The sequence below is a fragment of the Nelumbo nucifera genome, chromosome 8 (genome assembly GCF_055504915.1).
Source record: "Nelumbo nucifera cultivar China Antique chromosome 8, China Antique-T2T, whole genome shotgun sequence".
In the NCBI taxonomy this organism is placed as follows: domain Eukaryota; kingdom Viridiplantae; phylum Streptophyta; class Magnoliopsida; order Proteales; family Nelumbonaceae; genus Nelumbo; species Nelumbo nucifera.
Window position 1 is genome coordinate 52990402 of NC_142656.1, and position 20487 is coordinate 53010888.

Sequence of the window (20487 nt, forward strand, 5' to 3'; positions counted from 1 at the left end):
AGACTTTGTATTAATTCAAAGTATTTTACACCTTTTTTTTTAGGCCATAAGGCAGGCTTCATTGAATTAAGCGTTCAAATTACAGTGGTTTTCAAGAGATACAACTAGGAATGGAGCAATAAACCATGTACTAATATGTAATATATATGGACAAAGCGAAGAGAGTATTCCTAAGGAGACTGACAATATATTCTAACAGTACGTATTAGAGGGAGAGGGAGGATGAAGAAGCAGTCAACCATTTGTTTGGTTTCTATTGTTGTTCGGTTGTTCCTGTAGTTTTCGGGGTGACTGAGTTTTCTGTTTGGATGTCGGTACCCCTATTTGGGAAGAAGCAGTCCACCCTTTGTTTGGTTTCTATTGTGGGCTGGAGTTGTGTTTTGGCCCAATATTGCCATTGTAGTTGCTACTAAATTGCTGTTTGTGGGGTTGTGGTTTTGTTTGGAAAAAAGAAAAAAGAAAAAGAAAAGGAAAACTATCACATCAGCAAAAACAATATAATTTTGCTGTTGTTGCAGTTGTTTTTGTTTTTAAAAACAAAACCATACAAACTGCCAAACCCCCCTAAATTGTAGGCCTTTGGGCTTATGTGGACCTTATTGTAGGGCTAGCCTTGACATTTTAGGCCCTTTTTTATATTTTCCTTTCTCAATAATAAATTTTTCTTTTAGTATTAAAAAAATTGAAACAAAATTTAATCTGCTTCTATTAACAGAAAGTAATTGTAGATACTCATTTAATAGATGGAGTATTCAAATCATTCAGCTATTGGTGTGCCCTATGGAGCTGAAAATAAAGCAAGTTTGATGAACTCAACTTTCTTGCCTACAAGCAAGATCATGCCTCATCTAAGCTCATTTAATCAAATGAGCCTAACAAAGCTTGAGTGGGCTCAACTAGTGTACTGCTGCCTCGTTGGATCTCTCAAAATTTGGAAGTCATAATGCTTTTGAATTTCATTTGATTTTAGGCTTTGTGCAACTCATCATGATGGAACTACGGGTGCAACTTGAGCGTGTCCAGCCCAAAATTTTATACAGGTTGGGTTTGATTTTTGGTCTTTGGGTTGGGTTTGGGCCCAAGAAGTCGGTCCTTGTTATTTTTGAGGTCAGACCTGGGCCTAGCCCTTAGGTAGCATATACATAGCTCGAGCCTGGCCTAAGTATACACATTCGTACATACATACATACATATATATATATATATATATATGTAAATTTTGCATGCATATTTACATATATACATAAATATATGTATATATTTTCATACAACCCGTTCCCGACCTTAAAATTTGGGCTTGAGGCCCAAGCCTAGACTAGGCTCAGGTTTAGAGTGGGTTTAATGACCAACCTAAGCCCAGTCCAGGCTTGCGCTTCAAGCCCAAATTTTAGGGTCGAGCCTGAGTTGACCATAAACCCAGCCAACCCGCCCGACTTGCACCCCTAGATGGAACCTGTCACAGGGGAATTTTTTCTTTTGTTAAGTCATCCTATGGCACTAAGCCTCTGTCTTAGTCAGCCAAACAACAAAGAATGAATACAAAAGAACACAATGCATACAAGAGGTTATCAAAGGGTTGCCGCCCCAATACCTTATTACTAGACAATTAGGGGAAGTGTTCACGTCCAACGATGCCCCAACATCTTAGGCAAGCCCTATTAATAGGACAAAATTACATTGCCATGGTACCTCGTAGAATACCTATACAAATGCCCAGCAACGGGGCCTATACAAAGCACAACAAATCACCAAAAACCATCTGGCCCAAGCCTAAGGCCAGAGTTGTGCACACCAAAAAGTCATTAGGGCTGAGCCAACGGTTCATCACCACTCAATGTCTCTATCCGGACAGCAACTATTAGCCCGTGCGTGTGATGTTTGTGCGTCCTAGATGCCCGTGTCCAATCGTGTGCTTGTCCGACTCCCATCTCGCTCGCGGCCATACCAAATGCGTGTCTGACTCCCACTCGTCGATGCCCTTGGCCAAACGCCTCTGGCCTATCCGCATGCACATTCATCCAACTGTGTAAGCATCTAAGTCCGCTTCGTCACTTAGGTGCATGCACCCAATAGTCATCCACATGCCCACATCACCACCATTATTTTCCACACTCAACATTGGATCATGGGAACCTAGTCTACTACTAGTGCTATCCATAGGAGAGTCGACACCTCTGCCAAAAGGAAACATCAGGATGGCTGAAAAATCATATTGTCGATGTCAACATTCATCATCGGTACATAGGCCATGCCTAAGGCACAAGTCTCTACCTTCGGCATGCTCATCAACATCAAGTGCACCATGACATGCCTAAATCCTCTAAGTTGGGTGTAAAGCCTAGCCATCTGTGCATTCTCAACATCATGTCTATGGCCCTAATGCCAAATTTGTCAACGCCATGCACCTATACAATATTGACTAGATGCCTAAACAGCTAACAAACCACCCCCACCAGAAAAACCTAGCATCCTCGTCGGAACTAATTGCAAGTACTCCTTGATCTTCTTTCCAAACTTCCACAAGGTCACATCTCGTTCTCAGATAGCCTCCTCCACTAGAGGTTAGAACTGTATTCGCATGCACACTCGTCCAATTGTGTAAGCATCTAAGTCTGTTTCGTCACTTAGGTGTGTTCATCCAATACCTTGGTCGCCCGCATGCCAGCATCACCGCCACTACTAGGGGTGAGCAAAAAACTAAAAAACCAAATCGACCGAAAAAACTAACCGAAACCAAATCAAAAAATTGGTTAACCAAACCAACCAATATATATACAATAATATATATATATTATTTTTATTTTTGAAAATCGAATGAAAAAGTTCAGTAGTCTCTCTACCTCTTCAAAAATCGAACCTTTCAACATTTCTCTGTTTGTCTCTTTAAAACCTAAACCTAACACTTTCTCTTAGTTCCCTATTTCTCACTCTCTTAATCTCTCTTAGTCTTTGTATTCCCCCAGACTACCAGACCCCAATCCCAAGTGGCCAGCTCGGCAGCTAATGTCGCAATTCCCTTGCTTTCCTCCGACACTAGTCATCGTTCGTTCGATAGCCTCTCCGACTTTCCCCTAGTGTCTCTGTCTCTGTCTCTCTATTCTTTGTGAGTGTCTAAGTGAGTATCTCTCTCTTCTCGCATATCATCTTCGCTGCACGGCCCGCGCCAACCACCAGCACCAAGCAGCAACGCCGGTCGTCGGCAAGCAAGCACCAACACCATCTCTGTATCTCTCTTCCCTCTCTCTCTCTCATCTCTCCTCTCTACAGCTCCGCCAGGCGCCACCTCCAAGCTCTCACTTCAAGCGATAACCAACAGTAACCACCGACACCAACCAATCTGGCACCGAAAAATCGCCACCAACAGCAATCACTAATAGTTTTAGGTATTTTTTTATTTTAAGTGCATAAAAAAACGAAAAACCGAACCGCGATTAGCTAGTTACATCAATTCGGTTTCGGTTTGGATATTTAAAAAAACGATCAGGTCGGTTAACTGAACCGTGAGCACCCCTAGCCACTACTCGCCCCACTCAACCTTAAGGCATGGGCACCTAGCCTGCCATTGGTACTACCCATGGGAGAGCCCACCCCCCCCCCCCCCCTAAAGAGTATGTTAAGCTTTTGGCACTCTACCAAAAGGAAACATCAGGGTGGCTAAAAAGTCATACTATCAATGTCGTCGCCCATCATCAGCACTTCATCCACACATAGGCCACGCCTAAGGCACAAGTCCCTACCTTCGGCATGCTCATCAGCATCAAGTTAGCATCACGTTTGTTCGTCTGCGCACCCGCAGCACGCCTATTCACCTACATGTTTGTAGCCAATGTGTGCTGCTACACGCCTGAGTCCTCCAAGTTTGAAGTAAAGCCTAGCCTCATGTACACTAATGTCAACATTAGTCCACCATCACCTAGTGTCAGACTTGTCAAAGCCATGCACCTACACAATCTTGGCAAAACGCCTAAAGGGATACCAATCCACCCCCACCAAAAGAATTCGACGTCTTCATCGGAACTAACTGCATGTACTCCTGCATTTGCTTTTCAAACTGCCACAAAGACACATCTCGTTCCCAGGTAGCCTCCTCCACTAGAAGTCCCTTCCAATTTACCAAGTACTGTGTCCTCCTGTTCTTCTTACTCTACCCGAGAGTTTTGTGGTCTAGTATCTTTTCCACTTCATTCTCTAACTGCTTCTTGATCACCAAAGGAGCCCGTCTTTGTGTCTACCTTGACTAATCTAGCTAGGGTGAAACTTCTCCATGAAACTAACATGGAATGTGGGGTGGATTTTCAGCCTTTCTGAAAGCTTTAGTCTGTAAGACACCGCACCTACACACTACATAACCTCAAATGGTCCATCATACCTTGGTATCAAACCTCCAATTCCGTTGATTGGTTGCCACAAAATGGTGTAGATACTCCTCCAACAAGGCATTCACCCATTTAGTCTAGCAATCCGTTTGCAAATGATTGCTTGTAGAGAACTTCAGTTCAATCCCAAGCAATCCGAACAATGTTGTCCAAAATTGCCCAATTAATTGAGCATCCTGATCACTGATTGTGTCTTTAGGCACTTCCTAATATTCCACAATGTGTTTGGAAAAAATTAGGTTGTTGTATCTATTACGCTAACATGTGGATCCGGGATGAATGTGGCATACTTGGAGAAGTGGTCTACCACAACCATCACAAATTTAAAGTCTTAGACCTTGGGAAAGGTTGTGATGAAATCCATAAGCAGGCTTTGCCAGGGTCGATCAAGGATGGGTAATAGCTCCAATAGGCCTGGAATCTTCTTTATCTTTGTCTTGTCCTTATAACATACCTAGCATGTCTCCACATACAATTTCACATCCACCTCCATCTTTGGCCAACAAAAGAACTTGGTCAACAAGGACAATGCTTTCTCCTAACCTGGATGTCCACCCCACATTGTGCCTTCTTGGATTTGCTGCAACAACTTTTGTGTCATAGGGTCATGTTGGGCTTCCACCATGATTTAGGGAAGGAAATCAATCTCCACTACATTGATTTCCACCACCATCTCACCTATAATCTTCCTGCTAAGGGTGTCCGCAACCTAATTGTGCCACCCTGGCTTATGTTCAAAGATCACATTGAACTCAGCAAGGAATTCTTGCCACCAACCCTACTATGGGGTAAGATTCATCTATGTAGTGAAAAAGGTCATTGCCACATTATTTGTCTGAAAACTTGGTTCTCAACAAATAATGTCTCCATACCCATAAGCAGTGGATGACCGCAAGATGTTCTTCATGGGTTGAATACCTTACTTTGTTGTATTCAGCTTCCTACACTCGTAAGAAACAAGGTGTTCATGCACTAAAACACCACCAATAGCATGGTCATATGCATCGGTATGTACCTCAAAAGGTACAATGAAGTTCGGTAAATTTAGAACAAGTTCTGATGTGACTACCTCCTTCAGTCAATCAAAGGCATGTTGGCATTCTATAAACCAATGTCACGACCTATTCTTCTTGAGCAAATTCATAATCATGGCTATTTTCTTTGAGTAATCTTTAATAAACTATCAGTAATAGTTGGCAAGTCCTAGAAAGGGCTACAACTCAGTCATCTTAGTAAGGGCTTGCCATTCCACAAGGGCATATATTTTGTGCTCATTCATGTGCACCTGACCCTTACTAAATCAATCCTGAATAACATAACTTCCTTTTGAGTAAACTCACATTTTCCATTTTTACATATAACTGGTGACCCCTCAATTTACTTAGCACCTTCCCCGGATGGACTAAATGGTCCTTTAGGATTGTGCTAAACACAACAATGCCATTAAGATACACCACCACAAATGAGTGAAGATATTCATAAAACACATCATTCATTAAGTTATAGAAAGTAGTCAAGGCATTAGTAAGCCCAAGCGGCATTACAAGGAACTCATATGACCAATAGTGGGTGACCATAGTTGTTTTTTGCTTGTCCCCTACATCCAAGACACAGGTCGAGTTTAGTGAAGTAGACAGTCTGGACTAGCCGGTCAAAGAGGTCCTGCACCAATGGAACACGATAATTGTTCTTCACAATAACTTTGTTCAACGCACAATAGTCTATGCACATCCTCATCGACCTGCCCTTCTTCTTTTCGAAGAGCATCAGTGCACCATAAGGGGCTTTGGAGGGCTAGATGTATCCAACTATCAGCAACTCATCCAATTGATGTCGAAGTTCCTCTAGCTCTAAAGGGACCAAGTGGTATGAAGCACGAGTTGGCAATAGCTCGATAGCATGGTCAATCTCCTGTTGTGGTGGTAGTTCCTTTGGAAGTTTCGTTGGCATCACATCAGCAAATTCTTTCAACTCGGCCATCAAGTCATCAATCTCCATAGCCACACCCGGTTTCACTTGCACCAAGGCCACTAGGTAAGTTTCATGTCCCTTTCACAACCTATCTGTTACCTACATAGCAAACATAAATTTCAGGCCTCTTCTCCTACTTTTGTGAGCATTAGGCACAATAAGAGAAATAAAACAGGGTTGGGTCTCATCATCCATTAGTATCCCACTCAAATGTGGCATCACCATCGCTCTTGACATTACTAAAAAATCATTTTCAAGAATAACATCAAAGTTATCCAGGGGCACTTTCAAGAAGTAGCACTTGCCCCTCCAAGGTCCAATTTATAGGTCCACACCCATAATCGTGTCTATGATAGGCTTGGCCACTAAGTTCGCAACCTTAATACGATTGTCATTCCTTATCAAAGTCAATCCCAACTTCTCCACATGAGTTTCAACAATGAAATTAATGGTCGCCCCTATGTCCACCATAGCCAAAATAGGGTGATCGTTGACATAAGCAATTACATACATTAATGTACATCTTGTTGAATTGCAGCTACTAGTTGCAAGGGGTTCACTCAGGTAGGAGGTTCAATGTCTAAATTACTATCAACCTCCATAACCAATGCACTTAGTTTCTCCTTCTTGGGTAACTCTTTCCAAGTAGTCGTCCAAGTCGACAGCCCAGCCTATCTTCAAACCACCATGTGTTGTGCTTTGCAACAACCCTTCATCTAACTGTTCATAACCGTTCAGCGCCTCTATCTGGACAGCAATTACTAGTAACCACATGGTTCATGTCTCGATAGCCCATGCCTATGATTTCTGTGTGCCCTGGACACATGGGGCTAGTCTACGTACTTTGTCTAACTCTCAGGTCACCCGTGGCCATACCAAAGGCATGTCTAGCTCCCGCTCGTTGATGCCCTTGGTCAAATTCCTACAACCTATCCACATGTGTCATCATTCGATTGTGTAAGCACTCAAGTCTGCTTTGTCATTTAGGTGCACGCGTGCAACACCTTGGTCACCTGCAGGTCCACATCACAGCCGCTACTCACCCCACCCATGGGAGAGTCCACCCCCCCCCCCCCCCCCCCCTAAAGAGTATGTTAAGTTTTTAGCACTTTGCCAGAAGGAAACATCAAGGTGGCTGAAAAATCATACTGTTGATGTCGTCTCCCACCATTAGCACTTCATCTACACATAGCCCACACCTAATCCATAAGTCCCTACCTTTGGTACACTCATCAGCATCAATCTAGCATCACGTCTATCTATTTGCACACCCACGACATGTCTGTTTGCCTGCTTGCACGCGGTTAATGTGCGACATGGCATGCCTGAGTCCTCTGAATCAGGCGTAAAGCCTATCTACTTATGCATTAATCTCAACATCAGTCCACCATTGCCTGGCGCCTACCTGTCTATGGCCCTAGCACCAGGCTTGTCAGCACCATGCGCCTACACAGTCTTGCCTAGACGCCTAAGGGGCTGGCAGAATCATTCAACCCATGACCTAGTTTCCAAAATGGTTCTTTGTCCTATCTAAGTCTCAATACTATATAGTATTCACCAATATGACCAAATGTCAATCATCATCATCATTCAAACTTTATCCTAGATTTGGAAACCTGAATCCAATTTCATCAATATGTTTCTTTAATGCCATATACATTGTTAAATTAAGGGCACTTAAATAATTTCTAACTACTTTAACCCATGTCCTTTTTGATCTATCCCTGACGTTAGCCCCCTCGACTTGCAACACATTAATTCTTTCTTATGGGTGTTGTTGGTGGTGTTTTATGCATACAACTAGATAATCTTAGTCTACATTTTCTCATTTTATCACTTATTGGAGCTACTCAACTCAACTCAATTGATAATCATTGCCTTAATAACATATAAATTTGCAAATGGGAGAGAATAAAACTTTTTATATATAAAAATTTGTTAAAACATATGATTTGATTGAGTTATAATTCATATGAAGGACATGTAAGGAAGTAAGTTTGCTTTAAGCAAACATATATAATATGGGATGTTTGAGCTTATTTTTGTAAAGAAAAGTTTCAGCAATAAAGCTGAGTAATTAATTTCCCCTAAAAGTTATTTATAAAGATAAAATCTATTAGGCTCAGTTTGGGAATGGTGCAAATGAAAATATGCACTGTGTAAATACAACTATACAAGGTTTGCACTGAACATATTTTGGGCGAAATTTTGTTTATGAATCAAGAGAACGACACAGGAGTACTAAGGCTCTTCTTGAAATCCAAACTAACTTGCCAACTAGGAGATCCCTGGATTATTTAGGGAAGCTCACTAGCTCACTAAACAAGTGGGGAAGCAAATTCGCTCCCTTTTATGATTGCCCATGTGTCTGCATGTGTTCAATAACAAACAACTCTGAATGGAATCATACCCACTCAACTCCAATCATTCAATTCATTTCATCCTTTTTTTCCACCCAAACATATTCCAATAACTACATCCCATCTACCCCCATTAAGAACTACACCATCTACATCCAAAAATAACATTTTTATATAACAAAATTAATTATTTTGCAAGACCATTTGATAAAATTCAACCTTTTGTCTTCCAAGCATCAATGGAAATGGAAGTGGAGTGCCTCTTCTGGCTTACCCATTACTAATTTTCCGCTGACTCTTCAAAGAGCTTATTCCACTCACTGCACACGTTCCTTGGATGGTGCAGTTTGGGAGATAAAGTTAAAGCAATAAGATGAAAGTAAATTTGACTCCAAGGAAGAGAAAAGATGTTGTCACTTCCTCAGTTTGTGATGAATTAAGAGCATACCCACATGGAGATAAGTCGTATTTATCTTCATCCTGTGATGAAAACTTGAAAGCTATACAAGAGTAGTAAAGTTTCAAGAGAAAACATTTCCTGTGACTGTTGCACACAACAGAGTTTGAGAAATAAAATCAGTTGATGTGATACCTTGAATTTATTGCAAACGTTGGTATATTTGCATTTTGTTGAGAGGTCTCCAGATTGTCCTCCGATGGGGTAACCAAGTCGCAGGAAATGCGAGCCCCATCTAGAGATGATATGACTAATCACAAAGAAGCCAGGCCATTTGGTTCAAACCATATATTGTCTTCACTTATCCTTTTCTTTTTTTATATATAAATTTAGAGGAAAGGCTTAATAATGATTCAAACAGATATATATACCTACATGCATTTACCATACCACATATAAATAACTGAATTTTTTTATCATATTTTCCATTGTGTACAAAAGTTTTTCTATATCATACTTTGACTATATATAAATATATTTTTCTGACCATGCTTCAATAATGCAACTCGTTAATTTCATCCTTCACCCACCGGAACCCTTGTATTTTTTTTTTTTTTTTCCTTCTGTTCAACTTGCAGTCTTCTACTCTATGCCTTCCACAAACTAGGCATCCTTCTGTCGGTCCAATCTTTCACATACTTTATGCCTAAAATTTCCAGCTAGCTAAGTCACCACATGGACCAGTACTGAACCATGACCTTCAACCTCATCAGAATCAACCTCACTGTTTGATATTTAGATTTTAGAATTGTTATATTTGATTTCTTAATTCTAACGACCCATCACCATCATCGCTGCCGTCATCATATCTCATCTTCATCCGACCCACATGAAAATAAAATATAAAATCAATTATCTAGCTTCGGCTAAGAAATGGGTTTGTTCGTTTTTAGGTCTCAGAGAGATTCTTCTCTTAATTTCATTAATTAGTGGAAGTTACAGTTGAGTGAACTCTTCTAGCTTATGATTTGCTTTTGAATATTCAAACAGTTTCTTTTTTCTGAAAAAACAAATATGAGTATTCATAAAGTTGACTCCATTCAATCACTTCCTTGGTCCCAAAGAATCCTCCCTTTCAAAAACCACGAGAAAATTGACACAGTAGTTCTTAATTCTTATTCAAGCCTAAAACAATTAAGAATTAAGATTGCTGCTCTTCTGGTTCATAATGCATGCATGTTGCATACTTGCATGAATCTCTCTCGAGTTGTTCTGTTAATAAATCATGTTGATCAGGCGGCCAGGATAACCCAATTTGTGAGGACATGCAATGTGATCCTTCCACGTGGACTCTTTCTATTGGATGACCTAGAATTTCATGGCCATCGAAGTTGTAAACGCAGATCAAATTATATGCATGATTGGTAGTGGTCCATCACTCTGATTAATTAATGAAAAAAAAAATTATGGAAGCTGGAGAAAGATGGGGATCCATTCTACCAACTGTTTCTTTGTAAATTTCCCTTCTGCCTGCATTGAGATTTTAATATAGTTTTCCTCATCATTACATACAAATAAAATATAGATAAGTAGATAGATAGATTGATGATAATGAGAGTTTGACAAAAGCATATGTATTGGCTGCCAACCTAACACAACTCGATCTTCTTTTATGTGGGCTTGGGACTGGCGATAAAAGACAAACTCACACCAGTAGAGTTATAGATAGATAGATAGATCTTGTAGCAGATTTTGGCTTACGTTTTGATAGATTTTCCTTGGTCTCCCAGACATGATCACGATTGAAACTAAAAAATATATGACTATAACCTGGGTTTTTTATGGTGATAACCCATAAGCAGAATTCACACTATTGGCTATAGATTCGACCAAAAATTTAGATTAAGTTATTTCACAGAGATCCAAAGCAGGAAAAGTCATTCTTAATATCAAATTGAAAATAATTCGCTATTTGAAAACAAATAAACAACAGGTATCAGTGATAAGGGAACTGCAACTTGGCAGCTAGCCATTGTAAGTTGCAGCAAATTGTTTTTGATCCAAACAAATAAATAAAAGTTTTGCTCAATTATAAGTGTTATCAACTATCAAACTTGCACCCATTTATAAAATCATCGCTACGATGACCCACCAAGTGAATGGCCTAAATTGGTAAGGCGGTATGATATCTTATGATCTCATCGTTTGATCTTTGATGAGAGTAAGTTCTTTAATTACCCACACAGTTTAGAAAGCTAGATAAGATGAATCAGACCCACCTGACTTAACTCAGCCTTCAAATGAAGTTGGGCTGTCATGTTCTTAAGCTCCTAGTGGGCTTGGGCTCCAAGAAATTTGCCCCTATAATACCCACACAGTTTAGAAAGCTAGATAAGATGAATCAGACCCACCTGACTTAACTCAGCCTTCAAATGAAGTTGGGCTGTCATGTTCTTAAGCTCCTAGTGGGCTTGGGCTCCAAGAAATTTGCCCCTATAATACTACATCTTTCTATAAAATAATGAGTTTTCTTTTCTCCCCTCTTTTAAGCCACATGCTGGGGAAAGGGGTGGGACCAGTGGGATCAGGATGGCAGGCAAGTGAATCTGTGATTCACTGCCAACCCTAATAAACCAAGAGTAGATCAACTGCTAAAATTGTATAGGAAGTGCTATGGCTGTTGTATTAAGTTCTTTGGACTGAACTGAATTGGCCCTCAATCCAACGAATCCTGCTTTTGTTAGCTCTACATACATCACACACAAGCGTGCCTATACACAATATCAGCTATTTAAGTATGCAAGTATTAATCTAGTTGGTATTTGCTTTGATTCATCAACGTGAAAGTTTTCAAGTTTCGGTAGGGGCGCCTAATGGGCTTGATTGGGCCAACCACAATTGCTACTTAATGGCACTAAAGTCAATTACACATCCGTATTATTATACTAGTGGAGGTCTATCCTGCTTGGGCTCAGGCTAATAGTTCCAATGTTGACCCAGCAATGGAAAATTACTTGGCTGTAGCCCAGCCCAGCCTCAACAAGTCAAAATGAAAGTGACAGAGTTTTGGATTTTGACTGACACCAAATAGAAACTATCTTTCTTAAGTTCATGACAGAGTTAAATAGACGTCAAATATAAACAAGAAGCTTGGATTAAAACCTATTGTCAACCCTTGTATGAGAGAGTGTGACGGGACCAAATTCATATAATGTATCCCGTTTTACAATGTTTCAGCTTCTGTGAGAGAGAGAGAGAGAATCTTTTTAATTCTTTTTTTGGTCTCTGAACTTCAACAGTTTTAGTGTCATAATGTCATGTGAGCAAACGGAGAAGTGAATGGTGTCATGTGACACAGAAGAAGTGAATAAGTCTGGTAAACGCTTTCTAAAACCATAAATAAAACTTGCTTCCCTCTGTCCTTACCCAACGCTGAGGACATCACATGACTTTTGCAATCATCAAACCGTCCAAAATTAATAACAGATCAGTCCCTTCTCTCTGCATCTGATAATGAATAATTTAATCTGAAACTTAACCTCAGTTTAGGAAACTTTATATCAAAATTGTACGAATGTCTTTACTACTTGACCCTTGACCAAGTATTGAGTTCACATTATTGCTTATTCTTTAATGCAAGTTGGCCAAGTGATTCACATTTTATTTCTTCATTTGATAAATCTCTGTTTTCTATTCAAACATTTCCACCCAAGGTTTTCAAGGAAGCACTGAAATTTTGCTGAAAATGACCAAAAACACCAAAAGTTTGTGTTTCCTTGGCACATTTAGCTCTGGGGATTAAATATATTCATGGGGATGAAGGTGATGATTTGAGTAATTGTTGTTCTTTCAATTCAAAGAACTTGATCCCACTGAGCTTCCATCATTTTCTCTTATGTTCAGAACTGTTAGAGAATAATTAAGGTGTCTAAGTACCATCAGATTTTAGCTAGCCCACGTTATTTGACCCCCAGTTTTGCCAAAGGAAAATTAAATTTGTAAAAACAATAAATATTAATTCAATAACCCATCTTTTCAAGGATTTTCCTTTTTTTTATCTCTTGCATCCTAATAATTACTGTTGCAATGCACTGAACCTTGACTGAAACTCTGAAGAGTAGTCATTGACGTATCATATTTCAATGTTATTTTCAATATCTCAATGCAGTAGAGCATTAATTGTGCTCTAATTGCAGTTAAACCTACCATCAATCATCACATAATGATCTGAACTGAGTCAAATCTCCTTATTTTTATTAGTTTAATATATTAATCAGCAGCATTATTAAGTTATAATTATAATTTAAAGGCAAATATGTAAAAGAAGTGAAGTTACAAAGTAACAAATGCTGTTCTTTTTCCCTTTACCTTTATGGAACCAGAAAACGTTTTATTATTTTGTTTTTTTTTTTTTTGAGTTTTTCCTATTGAGAGCCAATTTACATTTTTTTAATAATTTCTCTTCTTCAGTAAATGCTCCCAAAATGTAAATTTTGTATCTGTCAATGACTCAATACTAGAAAAAGTAAGCAAGATGGAGAGCAAATAAAAAGAAAATGGATGTGTAACCTGATTATTAATTTGTTAAATAAAAACAAACAAAATCCTAATAAAGAGTACTAAAAACCAAGAAACCATGAAAACATAGAAATAGAGAGAATGAATGGAAACAAAGGATTAATTAAAACAAAAGGGCATTTAAGTGATTTAGTGTACGGAAATGGGAATGTGTAATTTCTATAACCCAATACAATGGGCATTTCACATGGAAACCTATTGGTTGCCCACCTTCCACGATCTTCTAAGCACCCAAAATTCAATAACCAGACAGAATCACAGAATACTCAAAAGGGTGATTAAAAAAATAAGGCAATTAATAACATTATATAGCAATCAAAATGCAGATACCAAGACAAAGCTGAGAACTAAATTATTCAGAGAACCAGATCCCCTATGGACTTTGACTGTTGAGACAGTTGGATCGGAAACCAAAGCAATGAATAAGACAAGGTGAATAGGTTAGCTTAGAGACACAAAAATGAAGATACAAAGATGGTAACAGAAAAAGTGGCCCAAACCCTTGAAAAGATTTTATGAAATATCACTACTGCTAGTCACCTATAATTTAATTGCGCCAACCCTTGACAAGATTTGAGCATTGAAGTAGTTAGGGAATCCCGGCATATAGGCAAATGGAAAGGGCTTACCGAGAGAGATTAAGGTAGTAACAGAAAGACAGAAACCAAGAGTGGCCCAACTTCAAAAGATAAATCTGGAAACTACTCATCTAGGGAATAGAGACAAAAAAAATGAAAACTCATCATGGGTTTTGATTCTTAAGGCAGTTAAAAAAGCAACCGACGTAAATATATTAAACGGCATAAAATATTACAGAAATATAATATAACAATCAAAGTTCAGAACCTCAAGCATCCCAACTTCTATAAATCTCCAAACCACCTACTACTACTAGCCATCGAACAAGGGAAAAACTAAAAGCTAACACTCAGTCTTCCAAATTTTCCATGGATTCCAAGAAGTCCAACAAGATCAGTGATATAGTTAGGCTTCAACAGCTCCTCAAGAAGTGGAAGAAGCTAGCAAATGCACCAAAGAATAGCAGCAAGAGCAACAGCTGCAACACCACATCCAGCACCAACGGCAGTGGCAGCAAGAGCATCAAATTTCTGAAGAAGACGCTCTCTTTCTCCGAGAGCTCACTCTCAACACTCTCAGGTGACACCGTTCCAAAAGGATTCCTTGCTGTTTGCGTAGGAGAGGAGATGAAGAGATTCATAATCCCAACAGAGTATTTGAGTCATAGAGCTTTTGGGATCTTACTGAGAGAAGCAGAAGAGGAATTTGGATTCCAACAGGAAGGAGTATTGAGGATTCCCTGCGAAGTCTCCGTCTTTGAGAAGATCTTGAAGGTGGTGCAGGATAAGAAGGAAGTTTTCTTCATTAATGAACATGGATTTGGAGGAGAGAGTTGCTCATCAGAGGCCGATCTAGCTCAATCTCACCATCCTCAGAAACCAATGTGTAGATAACTTTTCATTTTTCTTTTCTTTTTTCCCTTAAAACTTCTTTTTTTTTCTTGAGGCAATGTAAGAGAAGAGAAGAATCTTAAATGAATAATGTAGACTTCTGGTAGCAGAGACAGAGTTACTACTTGGAAATTAATCAAGGATCCAAAAGTTCTTCTGTCCTCTATTTCTAATCGTAACTTTTGGAAGATTTAGAACATCACATCAAATGATATCTTATGCCAACTTTTTCCAACTCATAATTTGCTTGTATCAATGATTGGTCTTTCCTTTCTTCTAATACTTTTGGCTGAAGTTTTGGGTAGTTGAGATCCCTTGTTTGTTCAAGCCTAGTTGTCTGTGTGTACCGGGCAAGTGAAAACATATGCATGTCTAAATCAATGTAGCTTCTCTTTTCTTCTCCTTCAAGTCTGTTGGTGGTACAAGTCTCAATGGCAAAGCTAGACTAAGAGCTAAAGTCTGCAATTCTTATGTCAAGATCAGTTTAAGAGCTTCAAGAGTACCCTATACCTATTTATGGAGGTCAACTTCCATCCCAGAAGATTAAACCGTCCTCTTCTCAAACCCAAATCCTCTCCAAAACAATTTGGTTAGATATTGGAGTTGAAGGGATCATCTAACTCTGAACATATGATGCATATATATCGAGAATAATTAGTAAGATAAAACAAGTGTTAGTGTTGTTTAATCCAATCTCTTCAACAGTACCATCCAATGTCCTCCCATAAAGAAATTGAAGTATGTTTATCATAGTTTAATATGAGATTATTAATATAATTAATGCAGTCTTTCGTGTTAAGCTAAAGGAATCATTCTAATAATGCAGCATTAAACTAAAGAGGCTAACATTATTGTAGATTAATATATTTATCCTTCACATCACATGTAAACTCCATGTTTGAACATTAAACAATACAATTAAAACATTTATATTTTGATTAACCCATCCAATTCTAATAACTTGCATATAGAAATAGTCACCCATATGTTTCCATGCAGTGTCCAATGTGTAAACAGTTCATCGATCATCCACGTGGCGTCCCATTTGTAATTTCTAGTTGTTTGCCAAGTGTAAACACCAAATTCCTCTTGCCATTCCTAGACCCAAATTAAAAACATAATCAATATAGTTTGTATAAAGAGTCCAGCTAAAGAAGCCATAGTATTACAGAGACAGGATGAACAAAGTTTACATATCTATTGAATGAGCTAATGCACAATTTAGTCTTATCTGATTTTGATTTCTTGATCAATTGCTAGACCTGGTCTTTCAGCACACAGACCAGACTGCCTGGGTGAATGAACCAAGACCCAAGAGGCCAAGACCATTCCCCTTAACAATTCTATCTGTTCTGACCTAAGAACCACTGGACCAATTGGTTGAGCCATTGAAACATCAGCAATGCCAAAAGCTTCCTCTTTGATTTCTTTTGTTTTCTGCACCAAGGCAACTTCATTCAATCCAAGGTAATGATAAGTCATCTGGCTGTGTTTGATTTCAAAGAGGGAGAACCCTTTGAGTGGAAGTCAACTAACCTAAATTACAACCATCCAAAATTATAGGTCAGTGAATCAGATGGTTGATTTTCATTTGGGAGATATCCTAATTCAGAGTTTCGAATACCTTTCATTGGGAACAGTTACATGACATCTGAATTATCTTACATCAAATCCGTAGATCACTACCTCGTTTACTTCTTGTTCTTCATCTTTTCTTGCCTCTCGAAGCACCTGAGCAGAATCTTCTCAAAATCCTCTTCTTCGCAGGGAATTTTAAGTGCGCCTTGTTGTTCAAACCCAAATTCCTCGGCGACTTTCTCCATCAGAACCCTAAAATCAGGCATAGACAGATAACTCGCCGGAATCACAAACCTCCGATTCTCCGGGCCCACATAAACCGCCAGAAAACCTCTTGGAACCGTCGGGGAATCGCTCTGATATCTGCGCAGCACTGACTCCCCCAAACTCTCGTCGGATTCCAGAGAGTTGCCAATTCTTTCATACCTCATAGGACGTAATAACCTAGTAATATCTTTCGGAGACCGGATCATCTCCCCGATATCCATCCTCATTCTTCTGCTATGCATGTGTAACTGTTAGGCTTCTAAGAATGATTCGAGAAAGATGAAAAGAAAATTTCATGGATCAGAAAATATTTTAAAGTTCAAGTCGAAATTGGAATAACATGATCAAGTAATGCTGTAAATTCAACGAAATCAATCTTCTAAATAAAAAATGCAAATCAGAAAGGAAAAAAAAAAGAAAAAGAATGAAAATATTCAATTGAAGAGAAAGAAGTTTCTGAGGAAAAATTGTCTCCCGTTCTCGGCGAGAGAGGGAGGAAAAGCGGAAACGGAAACCATAGTTTCTCTCTGACACCACCCTCTCCCTGCGGCCTCTTCTTAACAATTCTAACGTGCACTGATGGTATTCGTGCGTACGTTAGGATTTTCCGTTGCTGCTAAATTTAGAATGGAACTCGGAAGCAGGAAGCTCCACCATGGCACCAATTCTACCGTTCGAACGAGTACTAGCTAACAACGTTCGACTAAATTTGGCGGCATTTCTGGCCAAAGAGGGTAAATTCAATGTGCTTTTCAGGGAACATGGAAGTTTCATGCTCCTTCACTAAACCATGTAGATTTTCAGCGACAAGGAATCCATGATGGACAGACATTTCATGATATCTTATGGTGGTCCACCTATTGGATGGACAGTGTTTACACCGTGGATCTGTGTCACGTCGGGAATAGATGTTTGAGGAAATCCATGGATTCAAACTGAAGGAGCCGAATTTTTTCGCCGAAAATACAGCGAGGCTCCAAGAAGCAGAATTTATGAGGGGGATAAAAGGTGATAAGTATGGTACATGTTTGGTTCAGTTCTTATTTTTATCCAAATGAAATTTTAAGGATCAATTATACATGTCTGATTCAACTTTCATTCTTATCCAAAATGAAATTTTAAGACTATATTTGGTTTGAAGAAAAAGTTAGGGAAAGGAAGGAAAAGACAGGAAAACCAATATAAGGGTTTCTTATCTTTCCCTTTCTTTCCCTACATTTTCCTTCAAACCAAACATAGCCTAAGGGTAAATTATACATAAATACTCTGAACTTTGGGGGTAGTGATAGATAGGTACCTTGAACTTTTAATTGCAACACTTGAGTATTCTACACTTTTAAAAATAGACACATAGGTTCATCCGTTAATATTACATAATGCCAAAAATACCCTTATCATGTATTTTTGAAATACATATTGACGACGGCATTCTCTAGTGATGATTTCAAAAATGCATGATAAGGATATTTTTGGCATTATATAACGTAAACATAATTTTACTCAAAAATACATGATTTCAAAAACACATGAGAAATACATTATTTTATTCAAAAATATCCATTAACATTACTCCCTATGATGATTTTCCCACATGGATAGCAAATAATATATTCAAATTTTCTAACAACGGCATTCTCTGATGATGATTTTATTCCATCGAATGATCTCAATAATATACGAGAAGGGTATTGTTGGCATTATGCAATGTTTAATTGACGGAATACTAACGGATGGACCCAAGTGTCTATTTTTGAGAGTTCAAGGTACTCCGGTGTTGCAATTGAATGTTTAGGGTACCTATCTGTCACTACCCCCAAAGTACAAGGTACATATCTTTAATTTACCCAAATTTTAATATGGACAAGAAAGTAAATATTGGTAGAATGAGAAAATACTTATATGAATCAAATGCTTTTTTCCTAACAAATGAATTCTTTTCGTACTTACAAGTACCCTACGGTGTTAATTATCATTTTTAAAAAGACATTTGTCCATAATAATAAGGGTAAATCTCTTAAACTACCCCTATTGTTTAGCGTAATGACACGTGGTACCCCTACTATTTAGCTATTGTCTTGTGGTACCCTTAAATTTTCTAACAATTGTCATTGTCGTTAAGTGCTAACGGAAGGAAACGAAATGTCAAATTTGCCCTCTTCTTCCTCTTCAATGGAGCAGGTTTGTTTCATTTCCACCGTGACCAGTGCCGATACCGGCAGCAACAACGACAATGGCAATGGCAACGGCGTTCACAAAAATCAGGTGTTCACAGAAATTACAGAGAGAGAGAGAGAGATGGGGTTTGAACTGTTGCTTCTAACAATGGTGCTTCTGTCCTCTGCAGCTAATTACAATGTAGTCTCAACCGCCAGCAACACCTCTACATGCCCCATGGACATGGGCTATGTGGAAAGAGTCCCATGGGACTCATCATGCTCGAGCTTCCCAAGTAACTGTTGGTTGGGCTCCCTTCCCACGTGGAGGGCCCACTATATATATAAAAAAAAGGCAGAAGTCGAAGAGGTTCATAACTGTCTTCGCATTAGCAAAGACAGTTATGAGCAAATAAAAAAACTTGCTTGGCAAGTTGAGGGGAGTGGGAACGGTTCGATGAAGTCTTCCACTGAAAACAGAACATAGTACAGAGAGAAAAATAGAGAGAGAGAGAGAGAGAGAGAGAGAGAGAGGAAAGGAGAAGAGAGTTTTTGTGGGCTTTCATGGGCTAAGAACACAGAACTTGCGTGGCATCCCTTTCTGCGATCACCTTGAGATTTTAGTATGCAGTTGATGGCATCTCAACCTACACATCTACTGGTTTAATTTGTTATTCCTCTTCTCTATTATCATTTTGGAGAGATTTATTTTTGTCTTTGAGCTATTTGGTGATATATAATGAAATCCACCTTTGGGTGAGTAGTTGATGCTGATAGCCTCTAGATTTAATGCTAGAGAAGAACTTTGTTATATCCCATTAATTTATTAGTGGAAGTTTTTGAGTGGCTAGTTGCCCGTGGTTTTTCCCTTCGTTTTGGAGGGTTTTCCACGTTAAAATCTTGTGTCTTTATTTGTGGATTGTGTTTTGTTATTGCATATATTTTCTATTTGGTTGATATTGTTTGGCTTGCATGCTCATTTAATTGCACAAAGAGGGAAAGAGAATTATTTTGCTTCAATTCAGATGTATATTTTGTTATTTGGTTATTGTGAGATAGCAGGCTTTTTCCCAACAAGTGGTATTAGAGGTAGGTTCTTTTGAGGAATTTCTTGTGCTAATTAAATGGAGGACTCGACCAGTAATAACAGTGACACTATGATTAGGCTCACTGATTCAAACTATTCAATATGGAAGTCTAGAATGATGGGTTTGCTCTGTTGTTATGACTATGAAGACACCACATTAGGTGATGAAGGCAAGCCAGAGGGTATGTCTGGTAAAGACTAGGAAAAACTAAACAGAATGGCAGTTGGAATGATCAGGCAATGGGTGGATA

At 38.9% G+C, this 20487-nt stretch overlaps 2 protein-coding genes and 1 long non-coding RNA gene across 3 annotated transcripts; 1 reads left to right on the forward strand and 2 right to left on the reverse strand.

Moving 5' to 3' along the window:
* The first annotated feature begins 13472 nt into the window (after positions 1–13472).
* Positions 13473–16249, forward strand: LOC104601591 (uncharacterized). The gene has a single exon (XM_010264985.3). The coding sequence runs from the start codon at positions 14630–14632 to the stop codon at positions 15152–15154; it is 525 nt and encodes a 174-aa protein (XP_010263287.1). The 5' UTR covers positions 13473–14629; the 3' UTR covers positions 15155–16249.
* Positions 16250–16547: 298 nt separating this feature from the next.
* LOC148790011 (uncharacterized) lies at positions 16548–16826 on the reverse strand. The gene is made up of 2 exons (XR_016079562.1): positions 16688–16826; positions 16548–16588 (listed from the first exon to the last, which is right to left on the reverse strand). It is a non-coding gene; the product is annotated as an uncharacterized LOC148790011 (long non-coding RNA).
* Positions 16827–16842: 16 nt separating this feature from the next.
* Positions 16843–17217, reverse strand: LOC104601592 (auxin-induced protein X15-like). The gene has a single exon (XM_019198467.1). The coding sequence runs from the start codon at positions 17215–17217 to the stop codon at positions 16843–16845; it is 375 nt and encodes a 124-aa protein (XP_019054012.1).
* Positions 17218–20487: the final 3270 nt, after the last annotated feature.

Coding starts and splice junctions, on each gene's coding strand:
- LOC104601591 (XM_010264985.3), top strand. CDS start 14,630: ATGGATTCCAAGAAGTCCAACAAGATCAGTGATATAGTTAGGCTTCAA.
- LOC104601592 (XM_019198467.1), bottom strand. CDS start 17,217: ATGGATATCGGGGAGATGATCCGGTCTCCGAAAGATATTACTAGGTTA.